The sequence below is a fragment of the Gasterosteus aculeatus genome, chromosome 15 (genome assembly GCF_964276395.1).
Source record: "Gasterosteus aculeatus chromosome 15, fGasAcu3.hap1.1, whole genome shotgun sequence".
Lineage (NCBI taxonomy): Eukaryota > Metazoa > Chordata > Actinopteri > Perciformes > Gasterosteidae > Gasterosteus > Gasterosteus aculeatus.
This window is the reverse complement of record NC_135703.1, coordinates 14,533,327-14,553,532: the sequence shown is the minus strand read 5'-3', so window position 1 is coordinate 14,553,532 and position 20,206 is coordinate 14,533,327. Positions and strand designations below refer to the sequence as shown.

General features: G+C 44.0%; 1 protein-coding gene across 4 annotated transcripts; it reads right to left on the bottom strand.

The window, feature by feature from the left end:
• Nucleotides 1–606: 606 nt before the first annotated feature.
• On the bottom strand, nt 607–19,432 carry ttc7b (tetratricopeptide repeat domain 7B). 4 transcript variants are annotated; one of them, XM_078089045.1, is made up of 23 exons: nt 19,210–19,408; nt 17,331–17,485; nt 17,153–17,228; nt 16,914–17,006; nt 16,226–16,389; nt 13,669–13,790; nt 13,185–13,263; nt 12,613–12,788; nt 12,399–12,462; nt 12,173–12,310; nt 11,797–11,985; nt 11,540–11,657; nt 11,181–11,238; nt 10,815–10,887; nt 10,484–10,644; nt 10,282–10,398; nt 9,283–9,380; nt 8,560–8,802; nt 7,092–7,142; nt 4,842–4,982; nt 3,627–3,829; nt 2,454–2,527; nt 607–2,248 (listed from the first exon to the last, which is right to left on the bottom strand). In XM_078089045.1, exons 1-23 carry the CDS (start codon nt 19,328–19,330, stop codon nt 2,101–2,103), a joined length of 2,862 nt encoding a protein of 953 aa, XP_077945171.1. In that variant the 5' UTR covers nt 19,331–19,408; the 3' UTR covers nt 607–2,100. The 4 variants fall into 4 exon arrangements, with proteins under 4 accessions (XP_077945171.1, XP_040055177.2, XP_040055176.2 ...); XM_040199243.2 differs by lacking the exon at nt 8,560–8,802 and having other exon boundaries at nt 19,210–19,432; XM_040199242.2 differs by lacking the exon at nt 7,092–7,142.
• Between the last annotated feature and the right edge of the window lie 774 nt (nt 19,433–20,206).

Below are 20,206 nucleotides of genomic sequence, written 5' to 3'. Positions count from 1 at the left end.
ATATGTTCATCGCACTTGTAAGTGTACGGAGTGATGCCTGAGGGCCGAGGTCGTGACCTTCCAGGGGACCCGCAGTTAGTGAGTTAGTGTCACCTGAGAACCTGAAGGTGGACGGCGCCTTCCTGACACTCTGGGACAAAGCCTGTCAGCGTTGTAATCCTTTTATATAAAAACACACAAAGAGGACACACCGACGCAGTGACAGACGCACACCGGGGGGAGTAACACACACCGAGGTCGCAGCGAGAGCGACGCCACACAGGTGGCCCGATTAACCCTTTGCAGCAGACACACCCCATCTGATCTTTTTTTGACATACCACAAAATGGCGTTTTTTGATCCATCTAAATACTATGAAATTTGGTTTAATCTTTTAGACACGTTCAGTAATAATGGTGTTAAGAATAGGACTTTTTACTAAATGCTTTTCCCACTGTTAACATTGGACCTGCAAGAAAAAAATATCAGCAAGATTTTCAGTATATATGTAATCAGAGATGTGCTCAAATATATTAATCACCGTCAGAACAAGTTATAACACAACCTAAATATGCTTCATTGTTTGAGATACTATATTATGACAATTCAAGGCACAAAGTCGCCCCCGAGGTTTTAACCACTTTTATTGTCTCTGTCCTGCTGAACGTTCTTTAACTGCACAGAACTGAGCTCACACAACAGACGCATCACTTCATCCTTTTATTTCCTCTAAATGCTTCTCAGTAACATCTCTTTCAAGAAAATAGAATTATAATTTACTTTTCAAAACCATAGCATTAATAATACATTGGAACAATCAAATATACAACAGCAATCCTTTGTATTTATAATTAATTGGAGAAAAAAAAAAGTATATTCATCTAGTTGTATTTAACATAAGTGGGGCGGAACATAAAGACAACACACTCACTGGTTGCATTTACACATAGAATCAATTGATTTTAAAGAGCATGTGTGGAGCAAATTCCATTATTAATTACAATTGGTTAACACATATTTATATGGCACATGGGAGTTTTTTATTCCAATTGGTTAGAAGTTTAGCTGGTTACCAGCAGCAGGATCTTGTTTCTGTTTGACTTCATCTATCGGAACTACCGCTGATCATGCAAAAAACTAATCAGCTGTCCCCAACAGATCAAAAGCATGTATTCATTCAAAGACGGGATTTGTTTTACAGCAATATGCTCACTCTGCAAAGATTCACATTGAACAGTTAATTCCACTCCCAAATCACGAGATTTACATTTTTCAACATGTTGAATTACTCCTTTCGTCAAATGGAATGTAAAATCGTAGAATGTCATGTTAATAGACAGAAAATAGAACAAAAATAGCATGTAAGGGCCGTTCATGAGAGAGAACATGCTTTATTTACAAATATGCAGCCGTCCTTTGAACATCAGCGGCTCTAAATCTGATCTGCTGTGTGTTTTCTGGCATTTCAACTTGACAGTCTTTGTTGATCGGGTCTCTCAGGCAGAGACCGAGCCAAAAAGTAACCGCGAGCCTCTTTGCATAAACACAGAGCGTGTGTTTGTGTGTTGGGATTATCAGTAACATTTGGCTCGTAAAGGAAACTCTAATGGACTAAATAACATGTAAACAAAATGTAAACTCTCAGGCTTCTGAATTCTCAACTCCTTTGACCTTATTTACATCTTCAAACAGTCATGAACAGAAACACACTACAAGTCAAGTACGGCCAGACAGAGACGCACAGGCAACATGTTGGCACACGCACACATACAGAGAAATGGGCGACATACACACACACACACACACACACACACACACACAGCCACACACTCACTCACACACACACACACACACACACACACACACACACACACACACACACAGCCACAGAAAGTGGGAAGGATGGGTGGACTAAGGGGAAGCTTCTCAGTGTGTGTGTGTGTGTGTGTGTGTGTGTGTGTGTGTGTATTTACAGTAGTGGTACGGCAGGTGTGTGTAGATGGCATGCAGGCTTACTGGGTGTCAGCATACAGGTCCGTCACATGTGCCACTGTGTTAAAGTACTGAGGCTACAGCTGTGAAGGAGGTGTGTGTGTGTGTGTGTGTGTGTGTGTGTGTGTTTCATAGCGCTCTGGGTATGATGGTGAAGGGCAGAATGGGGCTGCTGGCCTCCAGCTCCAAGGCAGTGAGGAAACACTCGGTGGCAGCGGCAGCGTTTCCCTGAGCCTGCAGCACCTCGCCGAGGCTGTTCCACACGTCATGAGCCGTGCTGAGGAGGCAGGAGAGAAGGAGAGAAGAGGGGGGAGGAGATCGTATGAAGCAGGGTGATGGGAGAGAGAAGATACGGGAGAAGGACAATAGGAAGGAGAAGAGAAATCAATAGGAGGAGAAAAAAATGGAAATGAGGAAAATATATTCCCCACTAAGAATATTTGTGCTAAGATATGACAATCGGGTACATTGCGCACACACACCTGTTGACCTGCACAGCGTCCCTCAGGACCTTTTCTGACAGACTGTAGCGCTGCAGCTGGTGAAGAATCAGACCCTGTCGAGTGGTACAGAGAGAAGGGAGGAGGAAAGAGGAGGAACAAGGAGGGTGGAGGGAGAACGTTACCGCTGCGCATTTGAACGCAGACGCCGGTGCTGCTAATTCTTGGTGGCACCACTTTTATTGTAGAAGGTTAATCACTGACAAGTCACCGAGCAATATGTGACCATGGGGCAGCAAATGAACAGGTCCTACACGCTCCCTCCCCTCCGCCGGGTAAACTGTGGGATGCACAGCCTCCTCCCGCTGACACACCACCATGCAGAAACACACACACACACCTCTCCCGCTCATCAGCTTCCCCACACAGCAGACTAAACATGGGTTTCCTCCATTCTTCCATTAAAAGTAGGCTTTGATTCACGTTTGACCAAATGTAACAACATATATGTGTATTCAACAAAAGTGCAGCCCTGAACGGTACGTTACATCTCTGCAGGCGCATTTCAACGCTGGTATTCCTCCTCACATTCTAGAATAATCAGCTAGAGAAATGAGTCCCTGTGAAGTAGATAGTGGCTCTTCTTTCCTCTCGATTGTACAAACTTTGATGGTGTTCAATGTTCTCTCAAATGCCTGGGCGAAAAAAAAGGAAGTTAACTATTTATGTAGTACATTTTCTGATGTCTCACTTATGAGGGATTTATGAATTTTGCTGTGGAAATAAAGCACAGAGTGCTTTGTGTGACTTTAAACGTTTGAGTTTAAAGAATTGTTTGAAAATATATGTATGACAGTAACACATTATTTAGTTAATTCCATTTAGGGAAAATGGAGCATGGCAAGTCACCGCTGAGACAAAAGGCTCTCTGAGAATGTTCCATGAACCATAACCATTGTTGAACGGCCATTGATGGGGGAGAAGGGGGGGGGGGGGGGGGGGGACACACACACACACACCTCCAAGTGCATGTGACTGACTCCAACTGGGACTCAGCCAATAGGAAGAAGAGAGCGAGAGAAGAGAACAGAGACACTATTTTCTCTCTCTTTCTATGCAGAATGTGCATTAAGCGCATGCGCCCTCATATCCATGCTGATACTGACGTTTATTCATGTCTCAAGCTGCCCGGTGTGTGTGTGTGTGTGTGTTTACCAGTCTCTGCATGGTCTTGACGTGCGTCGGGTTGATGGACAGGGCTTCTTCATACCAGCGTTTGGCCTCGTCTACGTTGCCCCTTAGTTCAGCGACCTGCCCCCTCATGTACAGCACGTTATGGGACGTGGGGAAGAGGTTGGAGGCTTCCTGCGTGCAGGCCGAGGCCTCTGCAGGCTTCGACATGCCGGTGTACACCTCGGCTGGAGGAGGAGAGCGTGTAACTGTGTGACTAGTACACTTTGCATATCACGTATCGTACATAGTCAATGAAGACAACGGTCGCTAGCTGTCGCTGTTTTGTACGAGGACCATGCTGCCGTTTCCCAAGAAACATCTTATACCTTGCAAATGAAAATGATTTGTTCAAACAATGAGCGTCGAGCAGAAAGCAAAATGTATTGAGGGTGAAATCATTCCATTTTGCTAAAGGGGGAAGCAGAACATGAGAGAGAAAAAGCAGCGCTCAAGTTTTCTCCCTCCAACAACAAAATGAAAAACACTCCAGTATCAAGGTCATCTAATGTGTATAGAGAGAGAGAAACAGGGGAAATGAGTTTGAACCGTCTGCTTGTCTGTCCTGTGATTGAATGATTATATTAGCGCAGTCGTGAAGCTGGAAATGACCACCTCTGACATACAGCAGCTGGACAGATAAATGGAAGCACAAGCAGCTGTGTGTGTGTGTGTGTGTGTGTGTGCGCTCTCTGTCTACATGTTTATGTGCACTCTTCAGTCTGCTTATGTTTGTGTCTGCTGGGGATGCAGAAATGAGAGCAAGTCTAATCTGCTGTTATACACGGCCCGGCATGTTCTTGATGCTAGGAGGACGATAACGTATGTAGCGCGCCATACGTGGTGGAGTAGAGAGTAGTCTATTACTCCAAGTGTAAGAAATATACTTAATACTAATACACTGGAAAGGTTTTCTTTCTGACTCCTCTGGGCAGAACTAGGCGACACTAATCGATCTGACCTCAACCGGAAATGTTTTCTCCTTCTTCATCTTCAGAAAATCAGAAAAGCTGATCCTCTTCCTTTTTTTTTTTTACCACGAGACCCCCTTTAAATGAAGCAATGGCAGCACATCAACAAAAGGTTTAAACTATGTGAATGGATTCCGTATGAGAAACCCAAATCAACTCCTTTCAAAACCACAGCCCAGTGCTTTATGTTACTCTCACACGTATGCGGCATGTATGTACGTGTGCATACCTGCGTGCAGCCAGATCTGAGCCAGGGTCATCCAGGGGTGCATGGGTCCGTGTTTGGGGGCACTGCTCTGCAGGGAGGAGGCTACCTCCGACAGGGCCTGCTCCACGCGGCTGGCTGCTATGGATGTGGCATGAACCGAGCCTGGAGGGGGAATCAAACCATTACACACGTCTCCTGGAGATACCGACTAACTACTGCACTAATGTGAAGCAGCCGTGTGCTACAGCGCGGCATTTCAATTCAGCCAAACACACGGATTTCACGCCCCCGCCGACAGAAAAGAGGAGAGTACCAGTGAAATCTGGAGTGTTTGGGTGAAGTTAAACGCCCAATAGTGACGGCCTGCATTGGCATCACGCTGCTGTTCCTGCCTAAAGCCCTTAAATCAGTCCACACATTCCACAGGCTGAAATACACCGTGTTATGAGCTCAACCAGGTGGGAATGAATGCATGCGTGAACACCGCGTCAATCTGCACTCTGTGGATCAGTAAATGAAAGAAGTGCGTATCAATTGCATCAGATTATTGGGTCCGAATGGGGCCGCGTGGGAACGCAGATGAGCATTGCAGATGTGTGAGCGTGAACCATGATATGATGTCTGCCTCCAAGCCATTGTCATATCTTTCTAATGTAACATGAAACATACATGTCCGTTTTTTAAATGCCCCTCATCCCCCATCGTCTACTTACGTGTACACGATCCCTCCAGAGTAACTCAGTTACAGCCGACTCAAAACCTCTAGAAACCTTTAGCTGTTCTTTCCATGTTTTCAGGCATAATTTGAAATAACATGTCACGTTAAGCTGATAAATATTGTCTAAACAATGATAACTTAATCCATTGTGATCGGTTCTGTGTGACATAATAATACTAATATGGTAAATGGACTGTACTTGTATAGCGCTTTTCTAGTCTTCCAACCACTCAAAGCGCTTTAACACTACATGACATCATTCACACCCATTCATACACTGATGACAGGAGAACCACACACAGTGACACCTGCCATCAGTAACTAACATTCACACAGCTACAGGAGCAATGTTGGGTTAAGTGTCTTGCCCAAGGACACATCGACATGCGGGTTAGCAGAGCCTGGAATCAAACCGACAACCGTCTGATTGGAGGACGACCGTGCTCCCCCCCTCACCCACAGTCGCCCATAATACTATTATAGCCTATATGGATTCTAAATTCCAAAATACTGCTTTAACCCACGTTGATATGAAATGTGTATTTCTGAATAAAAGGCGAGGAACCACCCATTTGTAAAAGATAAGTGTGAAAAATAAAAATATGATTTGAATATCAAATTTGTAATATATTTAAAGTTGAGCTGGTTTGAGCTGATTTAAAGGGCTTTTTGGAAGAATTAGTTGTTAAATGGCAGCATGCAGCAGCACAGACTAGTTCAGAACATTCAAACAGAACGTGGAAACAAAACAAGTATTGTTGCCTTCGTTAAACTCATATTGATGAAATCCCAAATAACTTACATAGCGATTGTGTAAACAAACATTCCTGACAAATATTTGTAACTAACAATCTACTCTAGTTAAAAAAAAACAACGCACTGCACATTTTTTAAATCAATTTCCTCATTTATCCAGTCCGTTTGTTTTAATCATGCACCGTGAAGTCGATGCCTCCGACAGGTTTCTTTTGGGCGTCTGTGAGGCACACGCAGTGCTTTCCACGCAGTGATGAAAGCGGTGAAAGAGTTGGTGTCTGTTAGCGTATGGATTGCTTTCACTCATGCTATTTGTGCCCCTAATCCTTAAGACAATGTGTCGATTGGATATTTAGAAGGAAAATACCGGCACTATAGAAACCCTGAGGGGCGAGTCAGAAAAAGTTCTGGTTATACTTTTTCTGAAAAAAAAAGTAGGATTTAAGAATAATTTGGCCAGGTGCTTCTTGTTGGGATTTTCATTTTGCGTTGGTTGTTTATTTTGCTTTGGTGTGCTCTCAAAGAATCTTTAAGTGTAAATGACTATAGTCAGGAAGTCAGAAACAACAAAAACTAAAAGCCTTATGACATCGTGTATTGTCATAAGGCGCCAATTTGATAGGAATTCAGCATAAATTTCCTGGAAACTGGCTGCAGACATGAAATGAAAGCAGAGGAGGCATGTACATGTTTCCTTTCTGCAGATATCGTACACATGTCAGTACCTCGTCAGGACCAAAAGACAGATCGAACAACAGAAAAAAGAGAGGTTAGATGGAGGTTAGATGGCTACTTACAAACAGAAAACATGGAGGAAAAACCAAGAGTGTTAGCGTCCTGAAGACCGCCTTGAAAACAACGGAGGGATGGAAAATCAAAACAGAAGGACAATCATTAATGATTGCAAGAAAGGTCGAGACAGAAAAATATCAGAATTATTACGAGTAAAAAAGAAAAAAAGAGAGAACTCTGACTCCAGAAAGAGTCGAGCCTGATGAGGAGGTTTTCATCCGTCACAGCAGCGTTTAGACCACATAACACCAGACAAGCGGCTTCCACACTTTATGAACTAATGGGTTCAAAAAACTAGTAATGGTAATAATGTGCAATGAACTAATACTGTGAGAAGGGCTCATCTTTTTCAGCTTAATTACTCACAGAGCTTTTTTGTTGTGTTCAAAACAAGGCAGCTCAGAGTAACATTACTTTTATTCTTCATTGGGATGGAAATTCGGGACGTGATTGCCTTATCGCCATGGTTTTAAATCATCTAATTGTTCTATGGATAATTGAGAAAAATGACTCTTCTATGCAGATAAATGATTTAACGGAATAACAACCAGCATTTTCCAGAGCAAACCTCATTAGTGGAGGAGAAGGCTACAAGGAGAGGCAGCATAGGGGAGGAACCGAGGAGCCAGGCAATTCATGTCGGTTCAAATGTGTAATCCTCACAGAAACCCAGATAGAGAAAGGAGGAAGATGCAAAAACAAGAGAGCAGGTGAAAGCAGATAGAGAGATGCGAAGAGACCGTAAAGCTGCAATATGAAAAACTCATTTTCAAAAGCTTAAAAAAAGAACCCCACTGATCTCAAAATCCTACATGTGTCAACTGCGCGTGTGTGAGTCACCTGAGAGAAGCAAAAAGAAAAAACACACACACAAAGCGACTGCAGCAGATCCATCGAGGTGCAACTCCACTCCCACAGCCAAAGACTTATTTTTACGCGTTAGCTTCACGGCAGGTCTGACAGATGACGTGTGACACAGAAGCACAAGCAGCCTTCCGTAAGTGTCAAACAGGTCAAACTCCAGGTTCCCCTGGTCTACGGTCTCAGGGAGAGTAAGGGGAATCCAATCAGTGGGTGGCTCGCTCTCTCAAATGAAGCCGATGCTCTGTGGATAATTGGTAAGGAGAATTCTGCCTCATCTGTTCCTCTGTGATCTGGACAAACTGCACCGCCTTGGTAACAATATACAGATAACAAATATATCAGAATATCAGAAACATGACCTACCAATCAATGTATGGTATTAGATTTGCTTGTGTGATATTTCTCTAGTTAGTGTAGTGAAAGAATGAATCTAAATGTTAACATATAATAACGCAATACATTACTTACAAAGACATCTAACACGAGCTCCATTAGCAAAACACACTGAAAACGCTCTCATTAATAAACACACGTCAATCGATAAGCAAATCGCCCAAAGGTCACTCTTCACACCATGCTACAGGCCAAGTGCACGTGGAGGCGGATTACAATTGGAGGAGAGCTGTCGGAGACAGACGTGGTTGCAAAAGGACTGAGTCCTAGTGGGTGCAGGAGGACGCGGAGGAAGAGGAGGGAGGAAGGATGGGTTTTTGGGTGGAGGAAGAGGAGGCGGCTGGAAGATGAAGACAGGAGAGGCAGGGGAGGACAGTGGGGAGGAGAGGGTGGAGATGGTGGATGGGGAGGTGGGGGAGACCGGTTCAGAACCAGAGTGAGACGTGGAAGAACCTGAGACTGTAAAAAAAAGGTAATAAAACAGAAAGATGGTTAAATTAATCCAGCAATAAAGAAAGGGAAATCCTACAGGTCAGTGGTTGTCAATCTGCACGCGCTTAAATTCTCTCACATTGGAAAGTTCATCATTTTTGTGACACATAGTAACTGATAACCAAAAAGGAATAAGAAGAAAAGAATGAGCCAGATGCAGAATTGGAGTTTGGAAAATGTTTTCCCTTGAAATGAGGTAGAATGTTTCAATACAAAAACAAGAAACTGGAGCCACATCTCCCTCTTGATGCAATTTCCAAAATCAAATCATAATTGACAACTGTACAAAAACAGAAATATGGTCACTATTAGATCACTGAAAATTAATCAGCACAATTGGATTAGATTCACTGGGGAGGTTCTCAATAGGAGTGAATGTGTGTGTGTGTGTGTGTGTGTGTGTGTGTGTGTGTGTGTGTGTGTGTGTGTGTGTGTGTGTGCGCCTACCCGTGTCTGGGTCGCTGAAGTCGGGCAGAGTCATGGCGTTGAGCTGTCGTCTGTCTGCCATGGCTCGGTCCAACAGACTGCTGCCCCGCCCAGAATCACTGGCACAAAAACAAACATGAGTACATCCACTTTCTTCAAACAGCAGCAGCTCTGTCAGGTGGTTACAAAGCGGAGATTTACTCATCACTGCATCGAAGAGGGTTGAAGCACACAAACCAGTTCCTATTTTGAGATTCGCTGTTATGAAACCTACCTTCAAAAAGTATTGTTAATCTTTAACTTTAATACGCTCTATTTTAAAGAAAATAAAACAAATAAAGTGTATTTTTTTATTTATAATTTTATTTATGTGAGGCTTGTAATTTTGTCAATTAATTGTCAATTATTGTTGTTGCAACTTCATATTATGCACCAATACCAATATATTACATATTCTCTCTATCTGTTACTTGTTTGTTCTGTTACTTGTTTGTTAGTGGACTTATGCTTAATATTTTTCTTTTTAACTTTTTAATATTTAAAATTTTTAACTTTATTCCCTTGTTTTATACTAACCCATAGCCTTAGCCTTATTCTACTAACCCATTGCATTAGCATTTCATTCCACTTTATTTTATTACTTGTGCACTGTTGTCTTGTCTGTCTACTGTCGCGCACTAACCGCCAAGACAAATTCCTTGTATGTTTGACATATTTTGGCTAATAAATGTTTCCTGATTCCTGATACAGAGATATCTACTTTTGCACACTTACCTGTACACAAATGGGTACAGAAACTCAAAAACTGCACTGTCTCTATCTGTTTTCAGACTTTAAGTATTAGCCGCGTGCGTCCTGTTGACCAGCGGAACAATTATGAGATCATATTTTCTCGCGGCCGGATAGAATTGTAGACATTATAAATTGCAGATTGAATACACACTTGACTGATTCACACATTACATCTCACATTACCTCTCATGCAAGAGAGCGAGTGGGTGTGTGTGTTGGTTTGTGTACCTGGGGTTGGTGAGGTTGTAAAAACTCTTCCAGATCTGCAGCATGTGTTTGCAGGTGAGCAAAGCTTCCTCCGGCCCTCTACACATGGACTCCAGCTTCACCTTGGTATACAGCAGACTACGACACGCAACACACACATAAACCCCACGCGGGAATAAAGACGATTTGTGTGTGCTTTAGATGAAGCCTTGTGGTAGCTCACTTGAAGTTCTCTGGGTACTCGGACAGAGCCATCTCTATGATATTGAGGGCGTCGTGGTAGTGCTTCTGAGCAGAGAGCAGCAGGGCGAGCAGATGAAGGGAGTGGACATCGTCCCCTTGCAGCTGCAACGCCTGCCGTACATAGCCTAGTGCCTCTGGGATCTACACTCACACACACACACACACACACACACACACTACGGGTTTTCACCAGAGTCGGGGTAAAAAAAAGCCCTTTATCAAGTGACAGGTGTCTTATTTCCTGATGCAGCCTGACTCGCTCTGTTTGGCCTCCATGTTTGTCAGGCTGTTATTACTTAAGATTGTGTTACCTGTCTGGACACAGCAAGCTGCAGCGCCAAGTAGAAGGCTGCTAGATGGTCGGTAGGGGATAGACTCTGAGCTCTGCAGAAAGAGACAGATCGTTCGAGCTCAGATGTGCTAAATAAAAAAAAATATATTTCTTAAGACTTTAAAGATCCATATGTGGGAATCAGGTCGCTTCAGAAGCAGAAACGTAAAAGGGCAGCAAGGTACAATCAGACATAAGATTTAAATAATACCAGCAAACGTAATGGATTGATAAGATAGTGAATTCCATTTTGTAGGACCGAGAAGCAGTTAGTGCAGTGAAAAAGCAAAATGAGTGAAATGTGGGTGTAAAAGAGAAGCGGCGAGCGGCATGGCGCAGTCCCAACCTCTGGAAGGCTCCCAAAGCTTTCCTCTGGTACTCCTCCTGTGTGCTTCGCAATGATGCTGAAGAGTTCCAGAGAGACCGACGCAGGGACCGGAGGAGAGACACGGTGTTTTCATGAGAAACATCATACAGTGAACAGGAAACAAAAATGGATGCATGCTGTGCCTTCTTTGTTTTCTCATTTAAAGTGAGATACGTGACTCGCTTTCTTTGTTCTCGTCCCTCAGGTGAGCAAACGGGGAAATCTCCCAAATCTCCTACATTGAGGCCACTTTACCTGACCTCTGAGTTCTAATGCCTGTCAGTGTACTTAAATATCATTCTTTCCACAACAGACGCAACACACACAGAGAGACCTACCGTCGGTGGCTTTGAGGCTGTAAACCAGCCCGATGGCCAAGAAGCCTTTGGCTCTGAACTCCGCTGCTTTCTCCCCCATGTCAATCACAATCTTCCCAAAGCACTCACCCTCGTCTAACTGGGTAGTGGGAGTACACAGACATCCAATTAGAAAGAATGGAGTCAAAACATATCGTTTTAGAAACAGAAAGGTATTTAAGGGAAGGGTTAACAGCTGTGATGCTTCGCCGTGTGTCTGCGGGACGCTCCTCCCTTACCCAGTGCAGCGGCCCGATGCACAGCTTGACAGCCAGCAGCGGGATGGTGGGGTCGTCAGGCTTCAGACGAATACACTCCTTAAGGACTTTAACGGCACGAGCTGATTTCCCAGCTGCCATCAGCGACAGGGCGAGCTGGTACCACAAGTGGAACTCCTCAAAGGCAAACTTCATGGCTCTCTCCAAACACTAGACACACGGGACCCATTTCATCCAGTGATTCTTCTACAGCCATTTTAGAGCAAATTGGATTGTAAACACACTCATTTGTTTGGGGAAATACATGTGAGAAGAAATAAATTAAAGTGTGATTTAATACTACGGTTGTATCCAGTTCTGTGCCTGCGGGTCTGCAGCCCACCGAGGGATTACTAACCTCTGACAGCATCTCATACTGCCCTCTCCTGCCCAGAGCTATAGTCAGCAGGTCGTACACCACCGACGCAGACTGCAGGCTGATGATGCGATCGTTGTTGTGTTCAGGGATTCTGCTCAGGACGGCGTCCCTGTTAGCCTGAGCACGCACAGACACACGGGGGGGTTAAGGAACAGTTTCCAAGCCCGAGGGGACGACCCACAGCTTTAGAGGTGTTTGTGCTTACCATGGACTCACTGATGAGCAGCAGCAGCAGAGCCTCCTCTGTGTTCTCCTTAGGGCAAAACAGACTGAGAGAAATCCCCCGAGGGAGTCACAATCACGGAAAGGGAAAGACAATTTAGGAAAGAAAACTTAAAAACGTAATTTAATTTTAGAGACGTTGGTTTTTTTCCACCGTATTCCAACTTTAGCATCAACGCACACACATTATCACTTACTTCTCTCCCGAGTACACGCGTGGGCGTCGGCTTAAGCTGTAGTTCTTGGTGTGAGTGTGTCCCTGCCGTGTTGGATCATCCAATGGCGACACGGTGGGCGGGTCTTCCAGAGGAGACCAGTAACTCTGTTCGCACATTCCTCTGAGCAAGATCTCTGCAAGCTGTCTGGCGATGGTCTGCATTCACAAACACACAAACACATTTGGAAATGATGGAACCAACACAGCAGCAATCTGTCTACTTAGAATGAAGAACGTTGTATTCATGATATAACAATTGTACAGACTGCTTCATAACACACACACACAATCAAAATAAAATGTTAAGTTGACTTGTGGTGGGTTTTGAATTGGACTCGAAGGACATTTGCACTCAGGTTCAAAACCACTTAATTACAAGTTACAAGTTCTTCATGCCAGCCTAAGGATTTAGAACATAACACACGATATATCTACTTCGTATATTGTTTAATCCCTTCCTGAGGTAGCCAGACAAGAAATCAAATAAACATATTATTCCATAAAACTCATTTCAGAGCAGAATTAAAACGCCCCCGACCCATCACCCCTCACCATGCGGAGGCTCTGGGTGGTTCTGTTCTCAACAGCCCGAAGAATCTCCCGAAAACGGCCCACGCCTTGTGTCAGGTTGCTATGGCAATGCAGTGAGGAAACAGGAAGAGGGACACTTGTTAGAGTCTGTACTGTGTGTGAGGTGTGAAATGGAAGATATCTCACAACAGATGTGTGCATAATCCAACTCATGTCCAAAACATTTTCAAGTTTCTATCTACGTGTGAGTGTAAAGGTGAACATTCAGTAGCGTGACTAGCAGATAGAAACCTTTGTCACTTTGCAAGATGTAACAGAAAAGGTAGGTTGTTAAGCTAAAGTTCTTCATATCTCATGCTACACTTTCAAAGAGAGTTTCCACAACGGGTGTAAATACTGAAATACGTGTCTGATTGTCTTCATAACATCGGTTTTTAAAGTGATTGACAGGTAAATCTCTGTCTATCTGATCATCTATCGGGCACCACCTGCTTCCCTTTCTCACCCGTTCTTGAAGTGGATGACGTGGGCTCTCTGCAGGCCTGTCTCCAGGAAGTAGCCCAGTTCCAGGTCTTGGGCGGTCGGGCCGGGCTTCGGGCTGCGGTTCTGAATTCCTGCTGATAAGGCCTGCAGAGACAGACAGAAAGAAATACAAGTATCAACAGAAAATCGCAGAGAGAGATCTGCCTGAATGCCTTCTGAACTAAATCAATTATGCGGAAGATTCTGCCTGCCAATGCAGTTAATATCAAAGCAAAAGGTTTTCTTTCATGTTTGATCCGCATCTGCGGCCAAAGCAATGAAAGCAGGGCGAACTAAAAACAATGAGCTGTGGGAGTCATCAGCAGATTTATGCTTGTGTCAACAACAGAATACACTTGTGTGTCTGTGTGTATATGATCTTGGAAAATACATTTTCAGGGGAAACAGTCGGCCTGATATCATTTTATAACAGCAAGATTCAAATTGGCTCACTCAAACTATTTCATTTCAACAGAGGCCTATTAAACAAATGTAATGTATTCATGTATGAGAAATGTGAACTAAGCAAGCACTTGGCAGCCTGGATGTGCGAGTTACTTTGGGCTATGAGAGACTTCTTGGGCTATGGACCGCTGGTCGGTCCAAACGAGACTAGCTACTTGCTGCACATGCTATGTGCATTTCCCTCACTCGGACACCCAGGTGGCGGCTCGGATCTCTGCCTGTCTAACTGACATCTCTCAGTGGATGTCCGCCCACCATCTGAAAATCAACCCCGACAAGACTGAACTACTTCTTTTTCCCGGAAAAGATTCGCTTACCCATGACATGACAGTCAACTTTGGGAACTCCGTACTAACGCCCACTTTAACCGCTGGGAACCTCGGCGTCACACTCGACAGCCAACTCTCCCTGACTCCCAACATCACCGCGACAACGCGATCCTGTAGATACACTCTCTACAACATCAGGAGAATACGTCCCCTTCTCACTCAGAAGGCAGCGCAGGTACTGATTCAGGCTCTTGTCATCTCACGCCTGGACTACTGCAACTCCCTCCTGGCAGGTCTCCCTGCTACCGCCATTCGACCTCTGCAGCTCATCCAGAATGCAGCAGCTCGACTGGTCTTCAACCTTCCGAAATTCTCCCACACTACTCCACTCCTCCGCTCTCTTCACTGGTGGCCGCCCGCATCCAGTTCAAAACATTGGTGCTCACGTACCATGCTGTGAATGGATCGGTCCAGCTTACATCCAGTACATGGTCAAACCCGACATCCTGACCCGCACTCTCCGCTCTGCATCTGCAAAACTACTCGTTCCTCCCTCACTGAGAGCAAAACACTCGACTAGGTCTCGACTCTTCGCTGTCCTTGCGCCGAAATGGTGGAACGAGCTCTCTGAAGACACCAGGACCGCAGAGAGCCTTCACATCTTCCGCCGCAAACTAAAGACACACCTCTTCAGACCTCGACTAAAGACTAACAAATTGTAGCACTTAAATTGTACTTGTAACGTCACTCATCTATAGCAAATTGTAAATTGGCTTATTTGAGGAAATTGCACTTTCTTGTTTCTTGTTCTCCTGAGTTTGTATCCTATGGTTGAAATGCACTTATTGTACGTCGCTTTGTATAAAAGCGTCCGCTAAATGACATGTAATGTAATGTAATGTAATTTGTCGCCACTCTTTGACATTTTAGAGATGAAACGCGCAGCTCTAAACCTCAATGGACTTTTGATACGAGAATGACATTTTAAAAAAATCCTAGAACTCATCATATTTCCTACGGCAACGTATTGCTGCCACCCCTTGAGAAATTAAACACTGACAAGTATTCCATTATAACGACATATTTACGCATTATTAGGCGATGCAAGGTAATGACGTACAACAATGTACTGTGTGTTTTCTTAAAAAGTGAAACATTTAACGATAAAGTTGATGACATAACATTATATTAACTTATATATAACAACATATTCAAGTATATCCGTCTTTAGGTTTGTATGTTCAGTGCACAATTGTTGGGGTGACCTCGTAGTGTCAAGCAGTGAAACTGTAGTCCTTTTGTTCCCTTTTATACCTCACCTGTTATATCATGAACAATATAAAAGATAACAATAACACGTACCATTTGTTTTTTTGCTATGACAGCAACACTCTTCCAAAGTTTGTTTTATTTCATACAGGACTTTATAGAACTCATGATGACAATTTGAATGTCGGTACGGTTTGATTTGTATCTTCCTGCCTTTTATTGCACTTCGGTGTTGTTGGCCAGCTCAGTCGGTTGGAGAATGTCCTCTCTGAGACTCTGTGCAGACTAACAGGGGGAGTGTTGTTCACTAGTTGGCGGTTACAGGCGGTAACGGGTTGGTCATTCTTGCACACTGTCTGCAGAGCGTTCGTCACACACGTACAGCATTGGCAAAGCACTCGGGAGGTCCAGGTGCTAAAACGTTATTTAGTGTTGCTTAGAAACAAAATGCTGCAATTGGCTTAAAGTATGCTGCTTTCCAACCCTAAAACTAAAGGTCCGCCTAAAGACGCGGAGCCACATGCAACCGACGCGTACCTTCTCAGCCTCCTGCAGGTAGAGCAGAGCAATGTCTCCGGACTTTTCATAGCAGGTGATGATTTCCTGGTCCCGGTCCGTTGTGCTCTTATTGGACGAGGGCGACCCAGTGTTCTTATTGGATAGAGACGGAGAGGCTGCTGGGACCTTCTCTAAGCACAGTCCTGGGGGAGACAGGGAAACAGTGAACACACTGTGGCAAATAACCACGAGTCACTTAGTCGTGCCTGATGTACATTTTGGGCCTTTTTAACCATAAGTTCATATTTTTTGATAAAGTTATTTGATGTAGTTTTTGATCCCTCGGGTGACAATTTTCTCCTACTGATTGGTTTTAAAACAAGCTGCTTTGAGCCTCGAAACATCATTCATATTTCATGAAAACCACATTCATTTGTCATCCATTATAAATGATGGGGAATGGTTGCTTGGGTTTTGAGAATGTTATTACACAGACTTGAATAAGAATAGAACAGTAAGTAATTATCCATTATTCAACGGCAACCAGAGGTGCCTGATGTGCGACCGTGTGCAACAAAACCATCCGGCAGAATCCAGTTTATTCCACAGCAGTGACCTGTACTGCCCCCGTGTGGAGCAAAGCAGGAGCGCTGGTTAGAGCCGACTGAACTGACAACAGTTGAAATCAAGGATCCAAACGACGCTCCGTGTAAGTGTGTGTTTCTACCTTTGGTAGCATATGCCTCAGCTATCATGGATAGCCTGTACACAGGAGCTCCTCCCAGCTGCATGTCATCCAGGTTCACCCTGCTGTAGTGACCTGTCAACACACCAATTATTATCAATCAACACGTTCCTCGGTCAACCAGTATAAAACCAAGGTCACCTAAAATTATCCCAGTAACAGATATTAAATATGAGTGAATATACCAGAGGAGTGTGTGTGTGTGTGTGTGTGTGTCTCACCTAACGCGTCCCTGTGTTCTCCCTCCACATAGCAGAGTTTGGCCATCAGCAGACTGGCCTCCTGGAGGTAATCCGCCTGAAGGACCGAAACACATTTCCTCTCTCCGTTAGTTTGACTTCTTGAAACCACAGAAAATCCCCCAGACAATTTGTTGACCATCTCTTCACCCACAGTTACCTTGAGGTTTCCTCGGTCCAGAGCAGCAGTGAGATGTTTCCTGACCTCCACCAGTTTAGGCCGTGGGCCCCTGGGACTGGCTCCCTGTTTCATGGGGTTCTCCTTCAGGTACGTCTGGAGCTTGCATTCCCCAAGCAACAACTCACCTAGGTCATCTATGCACACGCAGACACACACACACACACACACACACACAATCATGGCGAATTGCCTCAGCACAAAATATACAGTTACGGGCAGTATATGGTTAAACTAGAGTCACGGTGTATAATATGAAGGTCAATCTTGAATCAATCAATAGCCAAGCTAAAACGTATTGATTCATAAAATGCAAAATAAGATTCATGTTAACATTTTAGGGACTATCTGATGAGACGGTGTCCTTTTGGAAGGTTACCGTGGTGGCCAGCTCGTTTGCAATAAACACTCAACACGTTGCAGAGCGCTGCTGTGCTTACACACATACCAGTCAGAATTATGTAGAACCCTAACGAGCTTAACCCCTGGTGTGATTGTGCCGGATTTTAGCGGTTCGAAATCCTGTAACTGACCGCAGTCAGTGACCAGAGCTTCAGTCCTCCTAGGAAAAAAAATTCCATAACGGCCACAGTTTCTTCCTCGTCTTCCACCACTGTAAATTAGCTCTCACTGAAGCCATTACAAATATTTTTATTTTTTACTTACAGCTCACAACTATTTCATACAATTTCTTCTTTTCTAGGGTAATCTCTCAACAACTTAATTAAATGTTAATAAGTGCATTAGTCTCCATAAACTGTATGCAGCTATTTTAACGACACCAGGCAGAAAAGCAGAACTATGCTTCCCTCTCTGTTTGTGATCTCAACAATGGGTGCGATCAGAAAGTGGAGTATAGAGTCCACTCATGCAGCGAGTTAAAATAAAGGTACCCAATGGGGGCTAGCAAAAACAAGACTCTCTTTAATACAAAGATTCGAGAGAAAGAATAAGTCAATGTATAGAAACAGAGTTCTGATGGTAAATACATGCGTGATTGTGATTTTAAAACGGTATAATAACAGTAATGATAATAAGGTGAATATAAATTGCAAGGTGGGATGGAATATAACGGTGTTTACATGTTGCCTCATCATCTACAAAATGATGCATTGATTTCATATGGATTTAAAAGAGAATTCTACAGTTGAACAACTTGGATTTCATCCTTCAATACAAGGATTCAGATTGCACTGAGGAATTGGGGGTGTTTGTTTTTTAACCTGCTGCTGTTGTGCTGTTTACCATTCAGCAGTCAGACAGCTTTAGCATGCTGGTATTATCACGCATGTCAGCACACAGTGACGCTATTTGCAAAAACAGGGTTTGAAAATATACCACAATAAACTCTAGGGGACTTTAGTCAAACGTCTACGCGCAGAAGATGAAGCATGCAGACGGTAAACGGGTTATTCTGGTATAAACATCAGCTGCATCTCGACCTGTCAAACAGGGCTGAAGGTCCTCTGCTAGGAGTTTATTAGTAATTAACAATAACGCTACTGTCAAGGACGACATCAACCGAATGACCGATGTCCGCTGGACGGGAGGGCGCAGAGACCCACCGGGGCAGAGTTGTCAGACCACGAGCCGAGTCCTCAGAGTCCTCCGTGTCCTCCGTGTCCCAAATCAAAGTACGTGCGTGTGACACGTTACGCACCACGCTGCCCGCAGATGGCGAAAACCCAGCGTGTGTTTTTCTCTTGACCTTTACTAGCTAACTGGCCTCCAACGAGGTCCCGGTGCTGGAGGACTCCCGGCACCGGCTCGCCGCTATCAGGAAGTACCGAGGACTCGGAGCGGAGGGAAGGCCCGAGACACCGAGTGCGCGAACAGCCGGGACGAGGCGCTCGTTTCTTACCGTTTGATATGAGTTTGGCGGAGAGCTGCCGGACCAGCTCCGGTATCTTGTCCCATTGACTCTCAGAACGGCACCGCTCTATCTCGGTCTCCAGTCGTGAGCCGGACTTCCTTGCTGTCATTTTTGTGAGTGGGCTCGACCGGACCAAAACACCACAGGAGAGGAAACCGGAGCTAGTGCGAGCGTCAAGCGGCTTCCGGTCCCATCTTTTCGAAATAAAGGTCCGACTTCCAATGGTTGCAAATTGGATGACAGCAACCCCCTAAAATGCACACTTTTTAGGGGGTTGCTGTCATCCGATTCCAAAAGCATATTCATCAAACGGGATTGGCTGAATTTACACCTGGTCTCTTTTTAGAATATCTTGTTGAACTCTGTAAACCTGTAAAACTACACACATCTGGTTCCCCGGAAGACTGTCAGCACAGTAAATATAACATTCGAGTCACACATGTACTACTAATATGATTGTATGTGTATTTGTTTTAACATTTTGTTTTAACATTTATTCCTACATATTCAAAGATATATTTACATTATTTACTTCAGTTCAATTATCAATACTTCCCGATAATAAAATACTTAATTATGGATAAAAGTGTGTTAGGAATTGTATGTGCACATGGTTTACAGAGTATGTATGTATTTATGTGTGAGTGTCTCATTAGTGAGTGGGAGCGCGTCTCAATAGTTAAGTCCTAAACGGCCCCTTATATCTGTTAGTAATACATTAGTATATACTGTAGTTGTCTTGTAATTATAATCTAAGATCTAATATAAAGCTGTCTTAGCTGGTCAGCTCAACAATGAATCAATAAAGTGGAGTAAAACGTTCATAATTAAGAGTAGAAGAGAAGAACACAACATGAAAATTATAATAGAAAGTACAAATGCAGCACTTGAGTTGTGGTCCCAAAAGCAGAACCATGCTTCCCTCTCTGTTTGTAAGTTCGTAGGTCTGTTTTGATAGTAGTAATCTTCTTATTTATTTACATGT

Coding starts and splice junctions, on each gene's coding strand:
- ttc7b (XM_078089045.1), bottom strand. CDS start 19,330: ATGACAGCAAGGAAGTCCGGCTCACGACTGGAGACCGAGATAGAGCGG. Junction 10,888..11,180: donor GCTTTGGGAGCCTTCCAGAG/GTTGGGACTGCG, acceptor CTCTTTCTGCAG/AGCTCAGAGTCTATCCCCTA. Junction 4,983..7,091: donor TTCCTCCATGTTTTCTGTTT/GTAAGTAGCCAT, acceptor TTCCCCCTCCAG/GCTCGGTTCATGCCACATCC.